Source organism: Pygocentrus nattereri, chromosome 16 (genome assembly GCF_015220715.1).
Source record: "Pygocentrus nattereri isolate fPygNat1 chromosome 16, fPygNat1.pri, whole genome shotgun sequence".
Taxonomy (NCBI): domain Eukaryota; kingdom Metazoa; phylum Chordata; class Actinopteri; order Characiformes; family Serrasalmidae; genus Pygocentrus; species Pygocentrus nattereri.
This window is the reverse complement of record NC_051226.1, coordinates 35,946,054-35,966,604: the sequence shown is the minus strand read 5'-3', so window position 1 is coordinate 35,966,604 and position 20,551 is coordinate 35,946,054. Positions and strand designations below refer to the sequence as shown.

General features: G+C 43.5%; 1 protein-coding gene across 2 annotated transcripts; it reads left to right on the top strand.

The window, feature by feature from the left end:
- The first annotated feature begins 2,217 nt into the window (after nucleotides 1-2,217).
- On the top strand, nucleotides 2,218-19,629 carry idh3b (isocitrate dehydrogenase (NAD(+)) 3 non-catalytic subunit beta). 2 transcript variants are annotated; one of them, XM_017725230.2, is made up of 11 exons: nucleotides 2,218-2,305; nucleotides 4,043-4,219; nucleotides 7,541-7,661; nucleotides 8,937-8,997; nucleotides 10,255-10,387; nucleotides 10,590-10,723; nucleotides 10,893-10,995; nucleotides 11,134-11,280; nucleotides 11,991-12,085; nucleotides 12,302-12,362; nucleotides 17,641-19,629. In XM_017725230.2, exons 1-11 carry the CDS (start codon nucleotides 2,264-2,266, stop codon nucleotides 17,716-17,718), a joined length of 1,152 nt encoding a protein of 383 aa, XP_017580719.1. In that variant the 5' UTR covers nucleotides 2,218-2,263; the 3' UTR covers nucleotides 17,719-19,629. The 2 variants fall into 2 exon arrangements, with proteins under 2 accessions (XP_017580719.1, XP_017580718.1); XM_017725229.2 differs by lacking the exon at nucleotides 17,641-19,629 and adding an exon at nucleotides 14,326-16,071.
- The last annotated feature ends 922 nt before the right edge of the window (nucleotides 19,630-20,551 follow it).

Here is a 20,551-nt window from a genome sequence, read left to right as displayed (position 1 = left end):
ACTTAGTTAGGGCGACTCTGCGCAGAGATTATATTAAAGCAAGGGGCCAGATATTTGCTGATGAGGAAGGTCTCATAGGCCCTGTGCAGGCAGTCCATTGCAGGGCCATAGTCAATCCTCTACTGCAGCAATGGCCATTCTGGCTCTTTTCAGTGAGACAGGTAAAATAGACTCAACTCACTAATAACAGTTGGCTCTATTAGCTCCCAAATGGCTCATTTTGCAGCATTGTCAGTTGTATTTTGGATTAATTAACCAAAATAAGCCAAGCTAAGTAATAGATATTATTTATAATTTAATTTTCAAAAACCATAGTGTACAAAAATTGCATTACATATGCTATTGGCATCTAAGCCAGATGTTGGTAATAGCTTCATTGGAAGAATTTCCAAAGGCAGGGATTGTAAGATGAGCAAAATGCAGGCAAGCCCATCAATCAGTCAACAAACAAAGGCTGGTAAAAGTCAAAAATAAAGAGAACTAATGAGACACACTGTGAACCATGGCAAAGAACTACACGAGGACCGCCAAGAACAAAACCAGAGTCAAAGTAAAGCAATAGATGTTGAGGATAATGCGGGGGAGGAACCTTTTGTTATGCCTTATGCTGCGGCCAGAACCACATACTAGCTTATTAAATCATAAAAGTACGGCACAATTAGAAGTCCATTCATTAGTTTAGTATGTATACAGTAGTAGTGTAGCATGAGCAAGAAATGCTTTTGCATTTTAGTTTGAGGTTATGTGCTTAGCACTCTGTACACTGTTTGTGTGCGTAAGCTGAGCGAGAGCATTTGCCTGTATGTGTAATGTTTTCTGAGTCTTTTTTTATGTTGACGCCACAGTGGTGGCAGAAGTGGGTCACCAAGGGGAGAGAAATCAAATGGGGCATCAACAAACTCAAAGGTGGACAGTGAAGAAGACGGAGCACGGATGAAGGAGGTACAAAGCACTACGCCTGCCCCATCCTGGATTGGTCTAATCAGCTGATAGCAAGAAGAACAGCAGTGGATCGACTGGTGTGCTGGTGATACAGGAAGAGAAGGCGCCACGCCAGTTGATGCCATGAACCTGAGACGGGAAGGAAATGGAAGCCAGCCAGTAAAGTTGACTGCTGACATGGACACAAAAGACCAGAAACTACTCACCACCCTCACTGACATTGGCTCGTCAATGTTGTAGCTATGTCCTGGCATGCCCTCTTGCACTGAAAGCCGTGCACCTGTCAGCTGGGAGGTGACAACTGCCTGGCTCAGGTCTGTTCTTGGTGGCCAGATCACTGTGAGAAGGGGGAGGCCTGAGCCAAGTTCATGAGTTCTGGCTTGTGCCTATACATTCTTGGGTTGCACTTTCTCACAGTAGTTGGGGACGTGCTCAACCTCAGGAAGGACACGCTGGGCTTACAGAAGGGATGAATGAAGCTGGTTTATGGCGGCTAGCTGTGGAGTGGAGACAGGGAGTCAGGGCAGCTCACGCAAGCAGCGCCCTCGCCAGCATTGACAGCACAGTGGATGGCGAAGAGGGTGGAAGGTGGTGGGGAGGAGTGTCATTGCTGCTGTCATTACTCCCAGTAGAGCTGGACAGCCACTTTCAGAAGGAGGACCCAGAGCTCTCTTGTCTCGCTGCTCTGGCACACTGATGGAGAGAACGTCCACGGAGCTGCCCATCAGAGTTATAGCTCGACAGCGTGCCAAGAGCGGGGTGTGCTGAGGAGCTACTGTGGCAAGGACGTGGCCCTGAGCACTTCCCATGGCACTCGTGTTGACCAGGACAATGGACATTCCGAAATCCCTGGAGAGACGGCAACGGGCGCAAGGTGCCCCCACGCCCTTCTGGGATCTCTTTTGGACTGTGTGGGCCGCCGGGACGGCTAACCCTTGTCGGGGCAGGGGCTATGAGACATCTAAGGGTCTTTAGGGGCATGATATGCAAAGGTGTGTGGCTTTATTGTCTGCCATGACATAAAGTTGCATGGCTATTAGTGACCCGTCCTGCTAATCTGGTTGTGTTCAGTAGCACTGAACTGAGCATTTCTTGCTGCCTGTTCAATAAAAGAGCATTATCCCGTCTTCTTAATATATCTGAACATATATCCAGCCTTGAATCCATAGCATATGTTAAAGGGTGTCGCCACACAGCAGCCACACATAATTTAGGTTTACAGTAATTAAAATCTCATAAAAAGCAGTTTGTGAAGCAAACAGCGCCGCTAGTCGGTCAGTTAGCCAAGCTGACGTTGGAAGCGCTTCCTCCTCACTGCACGATGGCTGCCGCCTTGAGGGGAAGCTTAGTATCATTGGCCAAGGTGAGTGTGGAGTTTTGTCTCTCTAAATAGTCTGGAAATGGTCACCGTGAGCCCGGTTTAGGCTAGAAATGTATTCAGGACTATGAGAGTTGTCATACTCTGCTATCACTGGCCGTAGACTGACGGCTAACGCTCACATCACGGTTGCCTTTGCTGGAAACCGTTAGCAGGTGAGCTAATCTCGGGACAGAAAACCGAGCGGACAGACATGCGGCTCGTTAATGTCCTCTGACCGGTCAAGGAGAGACCTAGCTGGCCGACACGTACACGCTGCTGTTGTTGTTTTGTGATTTTCTTTAGAGCAAGCAGGTCAGACGTGGCTGCGGTTGTCCTATTCGCCAGCTTCTTGTTCGAATTTTCCCGTTCCACCTTAAATGATACAGCGGTCAGGCTCCGGCGCTTGAGGCCAGAACGCATCCGCTGCACCATTTAAGGTGGAACGGCAAATTCGAACAAGAAGCTGACGAGGTGCCAGGAGCTAAATGCTTACTGTATATTACCTTAAGTTAAATATCTTTCAGAGCAGAAAACCAATAGCTTGGACATTTCTGGAAGTTTTTGGTTGTGTACAAAACGCTTTTCAAGTCAAAACGAAAATAAGGCATGAAACGTTTAAAGGGCAACTCCACCCATTTTCCCAAATGGCTAATTAAAGGGTTAAGATATAACGGAGAGTGGCTTGGTACGGAGCCCCGCTGGTGACTGTATAAATAAATAAAAACAGTGCGTGGCCACGACTTAGTAAGGCGTGGGAACGAGATTCTGAAGCGTGGCCTTACTAAGTCATGGCCACGCGTTATAGGATCTCGTTCCCACACATTATTTTTATTCATACACGATGTGATCAGCGGGGCTCCGTAGTTTTGTGTGAAATGGTGAGAAACTTACAGAGTCAGAACTGTTCACAGTGGTGGTGATGGGAACCGGACGTCCACCTCTAAAAGCCCCCTCACAGAAAGTTATTGCATGAAATGTTTAGATATGTGCCGCCTGGTGTCTGACACACAGTTTTATGATAGTTCAGGGTGGAGAGGCACATTTTACCATCATCAACGTTCCATATATAAACTCGGAAGACTCGTGTAGGTTCACTGGTGGTTCTGGATGGTAAATGAATCACCTATATTTGAGTTGTAGACGTGGCGACGCCTGGTTCCGATCACCACCACTGTAAACAGATCTGACTTTGCCTACATTGCCACAACAGAATTATGCAAGAATTTTGAAAAATCGGTGGAATTCCCCTTTAAAGTCTTTATTACAAGGGTGCAAATGTCTTTTCTTCCTTACTGTCTTCATTGGATTCTTTCTGTAAGACTCACAGCTTCCTTTAATAAACCTCATTTGTAATGCTTTTTCCTGCTTGCGTGGTCTGTCATATGAAGCCTGCATCCTATAAGGTGTGCAGGTCTGTCAGCAAGCTGTTCGCTCTCTGCTCAGCGCTGAAAGGTTGCCAGATCCCCCATCCTTTATCGCTTTTGCAGCATGCAGTCAAAGGAGTTCTGCTTTCTTTCACTCCAAGTTTTAGAATAGACCCAGGTTACAGCCTGAACAGCGACGTATGACCAACATGATGAGAGCACTTGTTAAATATCCCTGGTGTCGGATTTAGAAGCCAGCTGGAATTAGAACCTCCTTCATGTAGGACGTTTGACCCCATGTTACAGTAGGCTGAGTGACCTTACGACCTTTGATGTTCTGGTGATTTTTTTTTTTTTTCTGTTCTGACCTCTGCAGGGCCTGAGTGGTGTCCGGTTACAGCCGCTCTGCGTCCGCTCGCTGAGTCTGACGGCCAGTCAGAATGCTACCTTGGAATCTCCCCCAGCACGAGCCGACAGCACCTTCAAGGTCACCATGGTGCCGGGTGATGGGGTCGGACCAGAGCTCATGACTGCAGTCAAAGAGGTTTTTAAGGTAAGATGTGTTGCCATTATTGACTTACACCGATCAGGCCCAACATTCTGACCGTCTCCTTGTTTCTGCGCTCATTGTCCATTTTATTAGCTCCACTTACTGGAGGGTGCACTTTGTAGTCCACCACCCAAATAGTACCTGCTCTGTGGAGGTCCATGGGGGTCCTGACCACTGAAGAACAGGGTGAAAGGGGGCTAACAAAGTATCAGAGAAACAAATGTTCTCCAGTCTGTAACTGTATAACTACAAAGTGCACATACAGTAAGTGGAGCTGATCAAATGGACACTGAGTGTAGAAACAAGGAGGTGGTCATGATGTTGTGCCTGATCGGTGTATATAACCATTTAAAGGTAGTGAGGCTCATTCCAGGTCATTCTAAATGTTTACGCAAAATGAATCAGTTGCTCCAGTCTGATCTGAAGTTTTGAACCCCTGGTTTCTGCACATGACCTTAAGTCACATCTCTAATGGTATCATCAATTAAATGTGTGTACAATAAGAATTGACAGGTCTGTTGGACCAATGATGCATCCAGTTTCACTTGAATGTTGTGCAAGTCCACTTATTTTCTGCACATAGAGCTTCCATATCAAGCTTTGTCCCAAGTTTGATCTGTGTTGATTTATACAGATGCATTTTATTAAGCCAATTTATTCACAAATTTGTCCTAAAATGTTAAATAAGCCAAATTTTATTACAACCCTAATTCCAATGAAGTTGGGACGTTGTGTAAAACATATGTAAAAACAGAATACGATGATTTGCAAATCCTTTTCAACCTATATTCAATTGAATACACTACAAAGACAAGATATTTAATGTTCAAACGGATGAACTTTATTGTTTTTTGCAAATATTCACTCATTTTGAATTTGATGCCTGCAACACGTTCCAAAGAAGTTGGGACAGGGGCAACAAAAGACTGGGAAAGTTGACGAACGCTTAAAAAAAAAAAAACACCTGTTTGGAACATTCCACAGGTGAACAGTTTAATTGAAAACAGGTGAGTGTCATGATTGGTTATAAATGGAGCATCCTTGAAAGGCTCAGTCGGCCACAAGCAAGGATGGGTCGACTGAGCCTTTGTGAACTTTGTGAACAACTGCGTGAGCAAATAGTCCAACAGTTTAAGAACAACGTTTCTCAACGTGCAATTGTAAGGAATTTAGGGATTTCATCATTTACAGTCCATAATATCATCAAAAGATTCAGAGAATCTTGAGAAATCTCTGCAGGTAAGCGGCAAGGCAGAAAACCAACACTGAATGCCCGTGACCTTCGACCCCTCAGGCAGCACTGCATTAAAAACCCACATCATTCTGTAACGGATATTCCCACATGGGCTCAGGAACACTTCAGAAAACCACTGTCAGTGAACTCAGTTCGTCGCTCCATCTACAAGTGCAAGTTAAAACTCTGCCATGCAAAGCGAAGCCACATATCAACACCACCCAGAAACGCCGCCGGCTTCTCTGGGCCCGAGCTCATCTGAGATGGACTGACGCAGAGTGGAAAAGTGTCCTGTGGTCTGACGAGTCCACACTTCACACTGTTTTTGGAAATCATGGACGTCGTGTCCACCAGGCCAAAGAGGAAAAGGACTGTCCGGACTGTTATCAGCGCAAAGTTCAAAAGTCAGCATCTCTGATGGTGTGGGGGGTGTGTTAGTGCCCATGGCAGGGGTAACTTGCACATCTGTGAAGGTCCCATTAATGCTGAAAGGTACATACAGGTTTTGGAGCAACATCTGCTGCCATCCAAGCAGCGTCTTTTTCAGGGACGTCCTGCTTATTTCAGCGAGACGATGCCAAGCCACATTCTGCACGTGTTACAACAGCGTGGCTTCGTAGTAAAAGAGTGCGGGTACTAGACTGACCTGCCTGCAGTCCAGACCGTCTCCCATTGAAAATGTGTGGCACATTATGAAGCACAAAATACGACGGAGACCCCGGACTGTTGAGCAACTGAAGTTGTACATCAAGCAAGACTGGGAAAGAATTCCACCTACAAAGCTTCAACAATTAGTGTCCTCAGTTCCCAAACACTTATTGAGTGTCGTTAAAAGGAAAGGTGATGTAACACAGTGGGAAACACGCCCCTGTCCCAACTTCTTTGGAACGTGTTGCAGGCATCAAATTCAAAATGAGTGAATATTTGCAAAAAACAATAATGTTTATCTGTTTGAACATTAAATATCTTGTCTTTGTAGTGAGTTCAATTGAATATAGGTTGAAAAGGATTTGCAAATCATCGTATTCTGTATTTATTTATGTTTTACACAACGTCCCAACTTCATTGGAATTGGGAATGTACAAGTAATGTGGCAGCACTTGGTGCTTTTAACAGTGCTTTGTCAGACACTGGAATAAAAGACACATTGTTAGTCTTGTTATATACAGAAACACCACGTCCGCTGGTAATTCTGAGTGGTGTGACCAGATATGTGATGATGTAGAGACTGCGCATTCTGAACTGCCGCGAAACCTCTCAAACGTTTCTGCATATTTCAGTCTTTGAGATGTGAGCAAAGTCATTCAGAGTGTTTTACAGTGAAAAAGTGCTTGCAGTCTTAGATTTCTTGGAGGTGATGGGAACCGGGGGTCTATCTTAGCTACCGTAAGATGTACACCTTCTACCTCATACTCATGCTGCTGTGTTTCATGCTGCTGTTATTTGCATCTTACTATTTATTGTTTATTGTTACTTTTGGGAGTTAACTGGGACCTTGAGTATACTGTTTCGTTCCACCCCATGTACCACATGTGATGCGGTGTGTGTGTGTGTGTATATATATATATATATTTTTTTTTTTAGACTAAAATTGTGTCTCAAAACTTCTGTAAAAATTACTTTAAATTTTTTGGTATTTTAACTTTTGTGTCACTTTTAGAGGTGTTGGGCTCTTCAGACGTCTGGTTCCAATAATCACCATTCTGAACAATTCAGTATGTTTCTGTACAGTGGAGCATTTTACATCAAACCACTCTGTACATCTTTGTTTACATCTTAATTGTTTAATTATGCAGGAACTTTGAAACAGGAAATTCTGCGAAATACCAAAGCTGCTGATGTGACAGTAGATGGAGTTCATATGAAGCGAGCAACAAATGAAATTATTTCACACTTATGCTTAAACCATAGACTTTTTCAGCTCTCCCTATCATTCTGTTATCTGTAGTGCATAGAGAGACATTTGCCTAGAGGCTGAAGATAAGAGAACTGTAACGGTCTGTCTGAATCATGTTTCTTTGTGCCTGTTTATTTTGGACTCTCCACCCTACGGTTATACTGGCGTGAGACCGCTCTTTCATTTCCCCCAGTCAGGTGATGTACCTGTGGAGTTTGAGGAGTTCCACCTGAGCGAAGTGCAGAACATGGCCAGCGAGGAGAAGCTGAATGAGGTTCTTACCTCCATGAAGAACAACAGGGTTGCCATCAAAGGTAAAGATTTGAGGTGCATGGCATTGGAGGCAGAAATATTATTCGTAAGTTCATTATTTTTTGTAAATGAATGGTCGTTCTGAAAGTGATGCCTGGAAAAGCTGGGACGGGCAGTTTAAGACTAGGAATGTTGTAAAATGTTCTCATTTGTAACGGGTGATGCAGTTATACTTTAGTATAAAGGATGCTTTCTGCAGTCCACAAGAAATGTGGGTATTTTACCCTTTTGGCTGCTTAATGTTATGTTAACAAAGTTCCAGGGATTCAGGGAATTCCGCAGTGAATATCGCCACATAGGCTCAGTAATGCTTTGATAGACTCCTGTTAGTTCATCACTGCATCCACAAATCCATGTACAGCAGAATCTGCATGTTAACAACATCCAGAAACACCACCAACTTCTCTGGGCTTGAGCTGAAATCGACTAATGCACAGTGGAAGCATGTATTGTGATCTAGCGAGTCAAACCTTCCAGTTGTTTATGCAAATAATGGACACTGTGTTCTTCAGGCCGAAGAAGAAAAGGGCCATCCAGATTTTTGCCAGTGCAAAGTTGAAACATCATGATATGAGGGTGTATTTGTGCACATTTATGAAGGCACCATTGTACACATTTTGGAGGAACACATGCTGCCTTCTAGATGACGTCTTTTTCAGGGACGTTCATGCTTATTTTGACAACACCAAGCTACGTTCTGCATGTGTTACAACAGCATGGCTGCGCAGTCCGAGAGAGCGGGTGCTAAAATGGGCTGGCCTGGAGTTCAGAACTGTCTGCAATTGAAAATATGGTGCATTATGAAGCATAAAGTACTACAACAAAAAGTGCTGGTGACTTTTATATCAGATGTTGTGTTTTTCATTTTAATACAGGTCCAGCAGATTTTGTAATGTTTACTAATCACTGCTTTCGTTCTTTTATTAGCATTTCACATACTGTCCCACCTTTATTTGGAATTGTGCAATGTGTCTGGCCTCTAGTGTCTGGTCTTTTTGTGTAGGAGGGGAGAAAAAGCAGCCTTGAGTCAATATTGTTTGTGGTCACAGAGAACAGAAGACAGATATGACAGGTGGAGCTTCCAGTGACAGTAATCCCCTTTGACAGAATTATATTTTTGCAAAGTCATGCTGGCTGTATGTTACAACGTTTATCTTATAAATCTGACACCTGCTTTTTATCATTGCACAAACGTGAGTTTAATCACAAGTTTGTCATCAGGGATAGTTACTGACTGACTCAAATAAGATGTTACATGTGTTTGTGTCTTAACCCAGGAAAGATCCACACCCCGATGGAGTACAAAGGAGAGCTGGCATCCTATGAGATGAGACTAAGGTCAATGCCTCATTCACAACACATCATGCTTTATAGATTGTGGCAAGAAATGCATCGTAACTGCTTTAAGGCATTTGTCAGCAAGAGGTTTTTAAAGGGGAACAATCACATTTGGCTGTGTTTAAAGGTGCTGCATTCACCAACCGGCAATACAGAACTAGCCATAGTACTTTGAGTTTAATATGACACACATTTACATTGTCAGAGCCGATTCTGAAACTGCTAGAAAAACATGTTGCTGTAACTTTACAGGAGAAGGAAAAAACATACTTTACTTTTAATGTACGTCAGTGGAACCAGACATTTTCCCAAGTCATTTTGTGTCATTTCTTTTAGTCCGTTCATCATGAAATGTACACATAATGTAAAGGGCAACGGGCATTTTCAAATGACATCAAAACCTAAAAAACGACAAAAATGGATATACCAGGTTTCCTTCCAACAGCAGCGATATCATTTTTAACCGAAGTTCACATTAAAAGTGACAGCCTGCAGCTGCAGTATCGGAGGAAACGCGCTGGAGTCAATGAGCTCAGCTGATGAACGAACTAAGAATTTACCTTCAGCTCTGCTGAGCTGAGATAAACATTCTGTATTTCTGTCAAACGAGCTCTTTCCAGCTGATAAGCAGCCTTAGCACAGTTACCGAAAACCAGCCTCGGATCGGGTTTTCTGTTTCTGCCGAGTGTCCGCAAAAAGAGTTTAGTCTGAATTTGACGCTGTTCACAAGTCCAAACTTTAAGTCCTTCTCGATATTTACATTTTGAATACTTCTTGGTACACATGCAGTTCAGCAAGTTCACCTCTATGTTTGACTCACTTTTCATATGTGCCATTGAACATTATTTTTATAATAAAAACCGTTAATTCTACAGAAATTGTAGATCTTTATGAAGTTGCGAAGCTAAATGACCCGATAAAGATGATCAGGGGTGGTCCTGCTGTTCAGGGCTGATACAGTGACGTGTCCACCAGCTGTAACAGTCCAAAGGACCTCAAACACAAATAAAATTTAGGTTTCTCAGCTTTAAAAAAAGATGAATCTAATGATGAGCATTAGAACGATCCTGCAGAATTTCATGATGTCTTTTATGAATGCTTTTTAGAGGACTGGAAAATTCAAGAAATCCTTTAAGAATCGGGTGAAATTCGTTAAAGCAGTGTACCTAATCCTCTTCCTGCTGTGGCTCGTGGTTTATTACATTGTTGTGCTGTGATTTGTGTTTTTATGTGTGATTTTGCTGTTTGTTCTTACAGAAGGAAGCTGGACCTGTTTGCTAACGTGGTGCATGTGAACAGCCTGCCCGGTTACAGCACACGCCACAATAATCTGGACCTGGTCATCATCCGGGAACAGACTGAAGGAGAATACAGTTCACTGGAGCATGAGGTAGCGGCCTGGAGAAATCATGTCATCAACCAGAGAACAGTTTTCTTGATAAACGTGTTTAAAAATCCTGAGCCATTTGACCGAGTAATCTGGTTATTGCCTGTATTTGATGTATTGATCATTCATGATTATTAACTTGAAAGCATTTGTATGTAGTGCCTGCTTATCACTGGTCTGATAATGAGTTGTTTGTGGCATGCAGAGTGTGTCAGGAGTGGTGGAGTGTCTGAAGATCATCACCAGGGAGAAATCTCGCCGCATCGCCAAGTTTGCCTTCGACTACGCCACCAAGAAGGGCCGCAGCAAAGTCACAGCCGTACACAAAGCCAACATCATGTGAGTAGTTTAAAACTATTAGCTTAAAACGTCTGTGGTGCTAATATAAAAGCCATTTTTGAGTGAAGATTTAGGAAAGAGAACTAAAAACATTGACACATATGGATCACATGGATTTGTCCTACTTTTGGACCAAAAACGAATCAATCATCTCATCTCATCTCAACAGGAAGCTTGGAGATGGCCTGTTCTTGCAGAGCTGCGCTGAAGTTGCTGAGCTTTACCCCAAGATCAAATATGAGAACATCATCATTGATAACTGCTGCATGCAGGTCTCTATCATCTGTAATATCCAGCAGCTGCCGCCATTTCCTCTGTATAACTTTAGTTCTGTCAAACATAAAAGAATGTAATTATTTATAAGAAGGGTATTTTGTTGGTGCTTGAAGAATCTTTGCTTTGTTTTTCAGCTGGTCCAGAACCCATACCAGTTTGATGTTCTGGTGATGCCCAATCTCTATGGCAACATCATTGATAACCTGGCAGCAGGCCTGGTGGGCGGAGCTGGGGTGGTACCAGGAGAAAGCTACAGTGCGGAATATGCTGTGTTTGAGACGGTCAGTGTCTGAGCTTCGGTACTTCAGCCCATCAATTGCGAGGGCCACTGCAGTGGCCTGATCCTATCTGAAGGATCTGTATTGGAGCAGATAGTACATATTTTAAAGAGCGTATTTCTTACATTTTCTTGCATTTTTTAGTTTTCCCATTGAGATCCACTTATAACATGTATTTGGGTTTACGTTTCATAACTCACTGTTGCTAGAACTCTGTTCTGATTGGCTGTTGTGTATTGTGCTTCATTCAAAAAGTCTGGCTCAAATATTGAATAACTACGTGGGAGGGGCTAACCTGTTGTAAGCTAGATCGGTGGATTTATATAAATGATTTGGCTATTTGTGACCTTACAAACACACAAGAGCTTCAAAGCGGCTGTTTTTTTTCAGCTTAGTTTCCATATGTGAGCTGTGGGGAATGAATGGTGTATTGTGAAAGTTTAATTGCTTACAAATGATGTGGTTTGTGTATAAAAAAAAAAAAGTAAAGAAAATGTGTTTTTTCTATGATGTGGGTGCTTTAATGTCGATACGCAGCCCCATCTATATCAGCAAATTCTCTGCATTATAGTACTTGGGGGTACACAATCTCTATTGGGACCTCGCTATTCCTGACTGCTGCTCTGATTAGGTATGACTGTCTTTAGAGTGTATTAGCCAAACATATGAGGTCCTAACATAATGTTCTCTCTCTCTCTCGCTCTCTCCGTCAGGGGGCCAGGCACCCGTTCGCTCAGGCTGTAGGGAGAAACATTGCTAACCCCACTGCTATGCTGCTGAGTGCTGCTAACATGCTCCGACATCTCAAGTGAGTTTATCACTCTTCTCACACGTTAAACCGCTTTGCACCTCTTGACCGATTGTATCCGTTGATCTTTTACAACACAGCTCAGAGTTTTTACAGATGCTTTAAAGTAATAGAAACAAATGCACACATTTCCACTTATGATTACTCTTATGATTAAGAATGCTCTTTAATTCAGTGTAATGAAGCTTCTCTCTCTGTCTTATTTTTGTGCCTCAGCTTGGAGTATCATTCTAACATGGTTTCTGAAGCTGTCAAAAGAGTCATAAAACAGGGCAAGGTAAGATCACGTGTGTGTGTGTGTGTGTGTGTGTGTGTGTGTGTGTGTGTGTGTGGCAGGCCAAACATATTAGGGGTTGCACGACTGTTTTTAAAGCTTGACTGATCATTTAGACTTTACTAATTCTTTTTGTTGTTGTTGTCACCGTGCAACATCGTGCAATGGGCTTCGGTACGTCATCACACCTGGCCAGTCACTTTCGAATATGCTTTATCTCTACTCACCTGCAGAGAAAAAAGCTAATTTGGCTGTATTCAGACACATAGAGCTGTGCAAAGATGAACACAAACTGAACGTGAAAAGACTTCAGACTTTGTGTCCAGCAGAAAAGGTCATTTTTAATTTCTCCTCCAGCCCGTACGCTGCTGGTTTTTCAGGAGTCACCTTTGACCAGTAGACGGCTGCTAGCTGATAGTGTATGCAGCCCCTAATATGTTCTTGTCAGTGGGAGGGTGCTAGCAGAAAGGAATGGAATGAGATCAAACGTGTGTGTGTGTGTGTGTGTGTGTGTGTGTGTGTGTGTTGGGGGGAGCATGTTATGTAAAAGTGACAGTTGAAGTGGTGGATGTTCGGTACGTGTGTGTGCATGTTAAGCAGCCTGAGTAGTTACTCAGTTTGCCCAGAAGACACATCGCAGAACTACTAGGAACGTGACTCGTGTCTGGATCCTGCCAACCCTAAACGTGGAGCTTTTCAGTCTATAAAACCTTTACATACCTTAAACATCTGCTTGGAGATGTTCAGTGAGCAGCTAATGTGCAGCTCAGCAGAGCAGCTGTTCAACGCGTCTCACTGGCTGATCTAACACCGCGTCCCAAACCACACACTTCTGTACGTTTGTACTCAGCTCGTTAGAAACAGCCATGATGGGAGCGCGATCGTGCCGTCAGGAATACTACAGCTGAGTTGTTTAGGTGGACCACGGTTAGCTTGGCGTTAGTGATGCTGTGTTCTTCACATGAAGAATCTCATTTCCACATCCAAAGACAGCCAGTGCCTGAGTTCATATCCATCTGATTCACTACGTATGTAACTTGTGTATGAACTGAGACACAGTCTAAGGCTAAGTTTACACAGCAGGTAAAAGTGGCCCAGATCTGATCCTTTTCCTCATGTGTGGATTTGTATTTGTCTACCAGTGTGAACTGAATTCCGATCCGTATCCCATCTGCAGCAGTGCGACAGCCAGTTCGGAATTCATGCGACTTTTACGTCAGGCCAACTTGACACTCGTCACAGTTTCGCACTGCTGAGGCTCATAAACATTTAGGCTGATGTTTCTGTACCGAAAAATTAGAAGAGGCTCATCGCAGCCGCTCCGTGTTTGAAGAGGTTTCGAGCGAAGCGGCCAGAGGAGCCGGAGGCTGCAGCGTCAGAGAACAGTGTAAAGAATCCGAGGACACGAACCAAAGAAGTGGCTGAATAACGCTCCATTTTTACGGCAAACTCAAGCCCATTCTGGGTGATGAGCCCAGCTGTCAACCACTGGAACTTCATAATCGCTCCTGTAATGCTGGTGAAGATGACGAAACTGACCCCTCCGGGAGCGACAGGCGTTCACTGGCCATCATGATTGTGAACATCTGGATGATCCACATGAAGCGGTGTTCTTTTGCGCCAGTTTAGGAGCTGATCTGTTCAGACTGATGTTGCATACAGATCACATTTAAGAGGTAGTGTGAACAGTCAAACAAAAAAATCTGATTTGGGCCAGAAAATCAGAGACAATCAGATTTTGGGCCACTTTTACCTGCTGTGTGAACGTAGCCATCATAATCATCATCATCTTGATCAGAATAGCGTTTAATTATGTTTTCACGCTTTGCATGCTGGATGCTCCAATGGGACAGTTCCTCTCAGCGCTAAACCCTTTTCATTTCCTTCATTTGCTGTGCATTTAAACATTTTAGGGATGTTTTAGTCTTCTTCCCTCACAATCCATGCTTGTGTGTGTGTGTCTCAGGTGCGGACGCGAGATCTCGGTGGTTACAGCACAACTGGTGACTTTGTCCGTGCAGTTGTGGCCAACCTGCGCCATCGGCCCCTTCACTGAGGACCTCCCCTCTTTGTTTTACGTGCCCCTGCGCTTTTCTCTTTATTTTTCCAGTCTGCTGTTTTAAGCCTGGTGCCACTTTCACAAAAGCATCTCTAGAAACTTCACATTTCAGAACTTCTTAAAGAACATCTATACTTCTATATTATTCATAACTTCTCTCAGGAACATTTCCAAGTGATGTCCTTGAAAGAAATGTCCTTAAATGAATCTGTGTCCTACTGTCCTTGGTAGCCTATTAAAGGTAACGAATGTCAAAAGGTTACTTAAAAGATAAGAAAAAAAAAAGTTTTAAGAAACTATTTAATACCTTTTTAAGAGTATATGATAACTTGGTTTTTTTGAGACTGCTGTTAGAGAACGATGGGCCTCATTCACCAATTTCTCCCCAGGTTTTCTCTTAAATGTGTTCTTGAGAAAGATCCTGAGGGAAAAGTCCACGTCAGATTCATGTCATGTTCTTAAACCACAGAATTATTTGCACCTCTGTGCTCTGGAGGTCGTTACCCAAGAACAAATAAGAAAACCCTGGTAAGAGTCAGAATGTTTGTAAGAAGTGCTTAAGTGGGTTTTAAGAAGAAATTTTGTCTTAAGAATGATTTGTAAATGAGGTCCATTCAGTATTTGTCCTTTTTTTTTTCTTTGCAAATGTTTTGTGAATCTGGCTCCTGGTCTGTCTTGGCTCAGTCTTGATTCTCTCTCTGGTCACTTCCCCTAGACACTTCCCACAGTTATTGCCATTGCTTTGCAAACCAATTTCATGTAGTTTTCTGGCACATTTGGCCTCCTATTCTTGCTTCCATCCGACATCTGCTGCTGTTTTTATTTGTGCTTTTCAGCTCTTAATTTTGGAGAAAGTAGGGGAAAAAAAGGGCACCTGTTCAGAAACCTGTGCCATATCCACCCAACATTACCCAACAAACCCAGTGTTTGGCTGGATTTGCATAGACATTCGGTTATTTGGTTCCCTTCTACCATTAAGACTCAAACATCTGGCCGCTGGCGTTGGTTGGATTGTGTTGGTACAGTGTAAGTGATAAAAGCAACTACGCTCACGAACAATATGCTGTATCAGAATACTGTCATGGGTCACTGCCTCTGTTTCTGATGACCGCTCTGTCGATGAGCTGGTGGTCAGCTGTGTGGAGCTGGACACTGACCACTCCAAACCAGTGCATCAGGCACATACATGAGGGACAGAATTTGCTTCTTCATTCAGTCGTATTGTCATGACTGGTTTTTAGCTCTATTTCAGTGAAAAGTTTCTACTGTCAGTGTTTTTAGGGACAAAGGTTCAAGGTTCCTGGACTTGTTCAGGATCGTAACAGCATTGGCATCAAAACACCAAGCAAGTTAAATGAGCACTACTGAAACAGCTGTTGGAGGCCAAATCAGGCAGAAAAGTCTTCATTTGCAGTTCATTGGTCATCCATGTCCAAGTCAGCCCGGTCTGGGTCAGTGCTAGGTCCTTTTTACAGTTCATTAAATGGAAGGAAATTGTTGTATTTTTCCTCACAGAGCACATTTTCAAGTTGTTTTGAGTCCAGACTTTTCTGTCCACCGGTTGACACTGTAAATACATTCTCATCTCTGTAAATCTGCTTTTTCTTAACAGTCATGTGAAATCAATTAATAAAATATGATATAAGAACTGTAGGAGAACGAGTCTTTATGAAATGGATTAATATTTAATACAGAGTTCTACGAACCTTCTATTCAGTTAGCTTTGTGCTCTGTAACACTTTTTTAACATACTGGCTCATAGCTTGTCGTAAGCGTACAATAAAGCGAACGGTGTGCTCATCTGCCCTGCATTCGGCCTGTATGTATGTTTCAAAAATTTTCAGGACAAAAATAGAGGTTAAGACTAGATTTAGGTCTAGTGTTATACTTAGAAAGTCCTAAATCTAAGCTATATGGCCAAAGGTTTATGGCCATAATCTAAGCTCCCAGTTACTGAGTTCAGGTGTTTCTGCCACACACATTGCTAACAGGTGTTTAAAATCAAGCACACAGCCTTGCGGTCTCCATAGACAAACACAGCCAGGTAATGCTGAAGTGCCTTTAAATGTGACTGTCATAAGATGCCACTCTTTACCACAAGCCAGCTTGGGAAATTTCTGCCCTGCTAGATCTGCCCCAGACAACTGTAAGTGCTGTTATTGTGAAATGTCTCTGAGCAGTAACGGCTCAGTCACTAAGCATTAGGTCAGCGCCTCTTGCCCATTGCATCACTCGCTACTGAGTTTCAAACTGCCTTTGGAAGCAATATCAGCAAAAGAACTGTGCAACGAGGGCTTTATGACATGGATTTCCATGACCAGCGGCACACAAGCCTAAGATCACTCTAGAAGAACCTTTTCTATTCCAGCATGACTGAGCCCCAGTGTACAAAGCAATTCCATAAAATCATGGCTGGGTGAGTTTGGTGTGGAAGAACCTGACCTCAACCCCATCCAACACCTTTGGGATGAACTAAAACGGAGATTGTGAGACAGACCCTCTCGACCAACAGATCAACAGTGTCTGACCTCACAAACGCTCTTCTGGATGAATGGACAAAGATTCCTACAAACACTCGAAAAACTTACAGAAAACTTCCCAGAAGAGTGGAAGCTGTTAGAGGTGGTGGGGGGCTGACTCCATATTAATGCCTATGGATTTAGAATGGGATGTCATAAATCCCCTGTAGGTGTCCCAGTGCTTTTGGCCATATAGTGTATAGAGGGTCAGTTAGAGAAATTTGAATGGAGATTTTCTATTGAAAAGAAAATTAAGTTCATGAATGTTTATGTTGGCGGTTTTAAACACTGTGTCCACTCACTGTCCACTCTGTTAGACACTCCTACCTTGTCAGTCCATCTTGTAGATGTAAAGTCAGAGACGACGGCTCATCGGCTGCTGCACAGTTTGTGTTGGTCATCCTCTAGTCCTTCATCAGTGGTCACAGGACGCTGTTGGCTGGATGTTTTTGGTTGGTGGAGTATTCCCAGTCCAGCAGCGACACTGAGGTGCTTAAACTCCAGCAGCACTGCTGTGTCTGATCCACTCAGACCGGCACAACACACACTAACACCACCACCACGTCAGTGTTACTGCAATGCTGAGAATGATCCACCACCCAACCAAATAGCACATGCTCTGTGGTGGTCCTGGGGGGTCCTGACATTAAAGTGAAGTGTGAAATGGGCCTAACAGGTTACTAACAATGTCTCTTTGGTTCAGGTGCGTACAGCAGACCTGGGAGGTTATGCCACGAGTGTGGAGTTCACCAGAGCGGTCATCTCTAATCTCTCCGCTTGAAGAAGTTACAGCACTGAGGCCTCACCATCGGAGTCCACTCTCCGCACCTGCTGACCGCTGACTCCGCACATTTCTCCTAGGGGGGAATTCACAGTTTTCCTCTAATCCCAAATGTAATTCACCAGGCATGATGTCTGTTTTGCACCTGAGCTACGAGGCTAATGCAGTTAACAAGATAATAGAAGCATATACCTAACCAGTTAGCATCATGCTACGTCATCACACTCGCCGCAGACCGTGTGCAGTTGTTCAGTATCTCAAACAGACTTGATAATGTGGTTTCTGGACCAGTAAGGTGAGACTAGATTAGGATCAAACATTGATGGTTTATGCACATGGTTAGCACAATGCTAATTCATAGAGAAGAGGCTTCTGTTACATCACAGCTGCCCCTGGTGAACAGAGACCATTATGTTTATGTTGGTTCCTGATGGTTTCTTAATGTCTCAGCTTTTTAAATGGGTTGATATCACAATGTAAAGGACTTCAGTGGTTTAACAGGTGACCAATGGCTCGTTCTGAACGCATCTGACGGTTTCCTAAAGGGATCTAAAGGTGTTCAACTTGTTGAGGAGAATTCTGCAATGTCTTCCAGGTTCCTCAGACGCTAGAGGGCGCTCCCGAGCAAGTCCAAAATGAATGGGTAGATATGGAGCATCTGAGTAAAATCATAGTTTATTAATGCTGAAATGTTTTTAATGTAAAATATTTCATTCATCCCCTGAACGCAGAGCAGCATGAAGCATTTTAGCACTGCTGTTATATCTTTAAGAGCTTTAAAACTGGAATTATAGGAGTTTAAAACGGTGCCTCGTGTACATTCATGACGTCAGTAAACACGAACAGCCAATCAGCTGCTTCTCTTGCCAACCAATCAGCACTCGGTAGCAGTAATGCCAGCGTTCTGCTGTAGAAAAAGGGAATATATAGATGAATTTTCTCTGTTTTTTTACTGAAATACGTCCTCCTACTGTCTAAAATGAAAGGAAAGTTCTGGTTCAGTGATTAGAAGATATTTTAACTGTCCGTTTTTAGCCGTTGAGCTCCATTCACTCCCATTCATTGAGGACTCGCTCGCGGGCGCCCTCTGCTGATTAGCACTCCTGGTTTTAATGTAATGGGGGAAATAGGAAGAGGCCAGGCTCCTCATAAACCAGCTCTGGTTCTGCAGGAAACTAGTGCAGAGCCGGATTATGAAGAGCACTCCCTATTCCCCCCCGTTATATGAAAAACATGACAACAAAACGCCAGAGGGCGCCCTCGAGCGAGTCCTCAGTGAATGGGAGTGAATGGAGACCAACAGCTAAAACCAGACAGTTAAAACTAGTTTCTAATCACTCGCTTTCTTTAATTTTAGACAGTAGAAGGACGGATTTCGCTAAAAAAGCAAAGAAATCTCACCGATATTTTTACAATTTTTCTACAGCAAAACGGGTTTCGGGCAGCAGGGGGCGGGCTTTACTGGTACCGAGAGCTGATTGGTCGGCGAGCGGAGCAGATCATTGGCTGTTCGCGCTCGCTGACGTCATGAACGCCGTTTTAAACTCGTATATCTCGAGTTTAAAAGCTCTTAAAACTATAACAGCGGCCTTAAAACGATTTGTGCTGCTCCGTGTTCAGGAGATGATTGAATTATTTTGCATTAAGATGTTTCAGCGTTTATAAACTATGATCTCCATCTCAGCCCCTTCATTCGGGACTCGCTCGGGAGCGCCCTCTAGCGTCTCAGAAGTTCCCTGACTGGTGGTCCATTAGAGAGCAAAGCCAAAAATGTCTTGGCTGTTTTTTTTTTTTTTTTTTTTTGGCAAACAGTTTATTAAATGTTTGATACTGAAGACCTGCGCCTAGACTTAAAGGGTAACTCCACCAGAATTGACAAATGTCAACATAATTAAACAGTTAGGATGTAAACAGAGTCGCTCAGAGCGGTTCGGTGTGAAACGCTCTGTTCTAGATGAACTTACCGAGTTAGAACTGTTCACAGTCGTGCTGATAGGAACCAGACGTCCACCTCTAAAAGCTCCTTGCAGAAAGTTCCTATATGAAATGGTTATTAATCCTACGGAGCCCGGCTGGTGACATCCTGTATAAATAAAAATAATGTGTGGCCATGCCTTATTAACACGTGGGAACAAGATCCTAATGCGTGGCCATGACTTAGTAAGGCGCGGGAATGAGATGATTAAGTCATGGCCATGACTTAGTAAAGCGTGGGAACGAGATCCTAATGCGTGGCCACAACTTAGTAAGCCGTGATCTCATTCCCACGCCTTACTAAGTCATGGCCACGATGTAATCATCTCATTCCTACGCCTTACTAAGTCGGAGCCACGCATTAGGATGTCGTTCCCACACGTTAATAAGGCGCGGCCACCCATTATTTTGATTTATACAGGATGTCACCAGCCGGGCTCCGTAGAATTCACTGCCTGACGTCTGAGAAACTGTTTTTGTGATGAAGTTTAGGCCAAAGATGTGAATCCATTTATTCTACCCTCTTTCATGGCGGAGGGATACATGCAGGGCGCTGTGCTGCAAAATAGTCCACAGAAATTTTTTTTTTTTCAGATTTGTCTCTGTTTCACCATCCTATCACCACTTATAAAGAAGTCTGAGCGTCCACCATCAACCATTTCACGCCAAACCACTCTGAATGGCTCTGTTTACATCTCAAACTCTGGGTTATGCAGAAATTCTGAAACACCGGTGGAGTTCCCCTTTAACGTCCTGGCCCACAGTATTCAGCGTTACCACTGAGCTACAGCGCGACGTGCTGAACTGACTGTGATGAATTTAAAGAGAGACCAGCTCTGTTTATGTACCGCTGTGCGCT

What these genes read in the sequence shown, in the direction of transcription:
- idh3b (XM_017725229.2), top strand. Translation starts at nt 2,264, where the DNA reads ATGGCTGCCGCCTTGAGGGGAAGCTTAGTATCATTGGCCAAG. An exon ending in TCCTATGAGATGAGACTAAG is followed by an intron (nt 8,998 to 10,254) that starts GTCAATGCCTCA and finishes TTGTTCTTACAG; the next exon opens with AAGGAAGCTGGACCTGTTTG. An exon ending in GTACACAAAGCCAACATCAT is followed by an intron (nt 10,724 to 10,892) that starts GTGAGTAGTTTA and finishes TCATCTCAACAG; the next exon opens with GAAGCTTGGAGATGGCCTGT.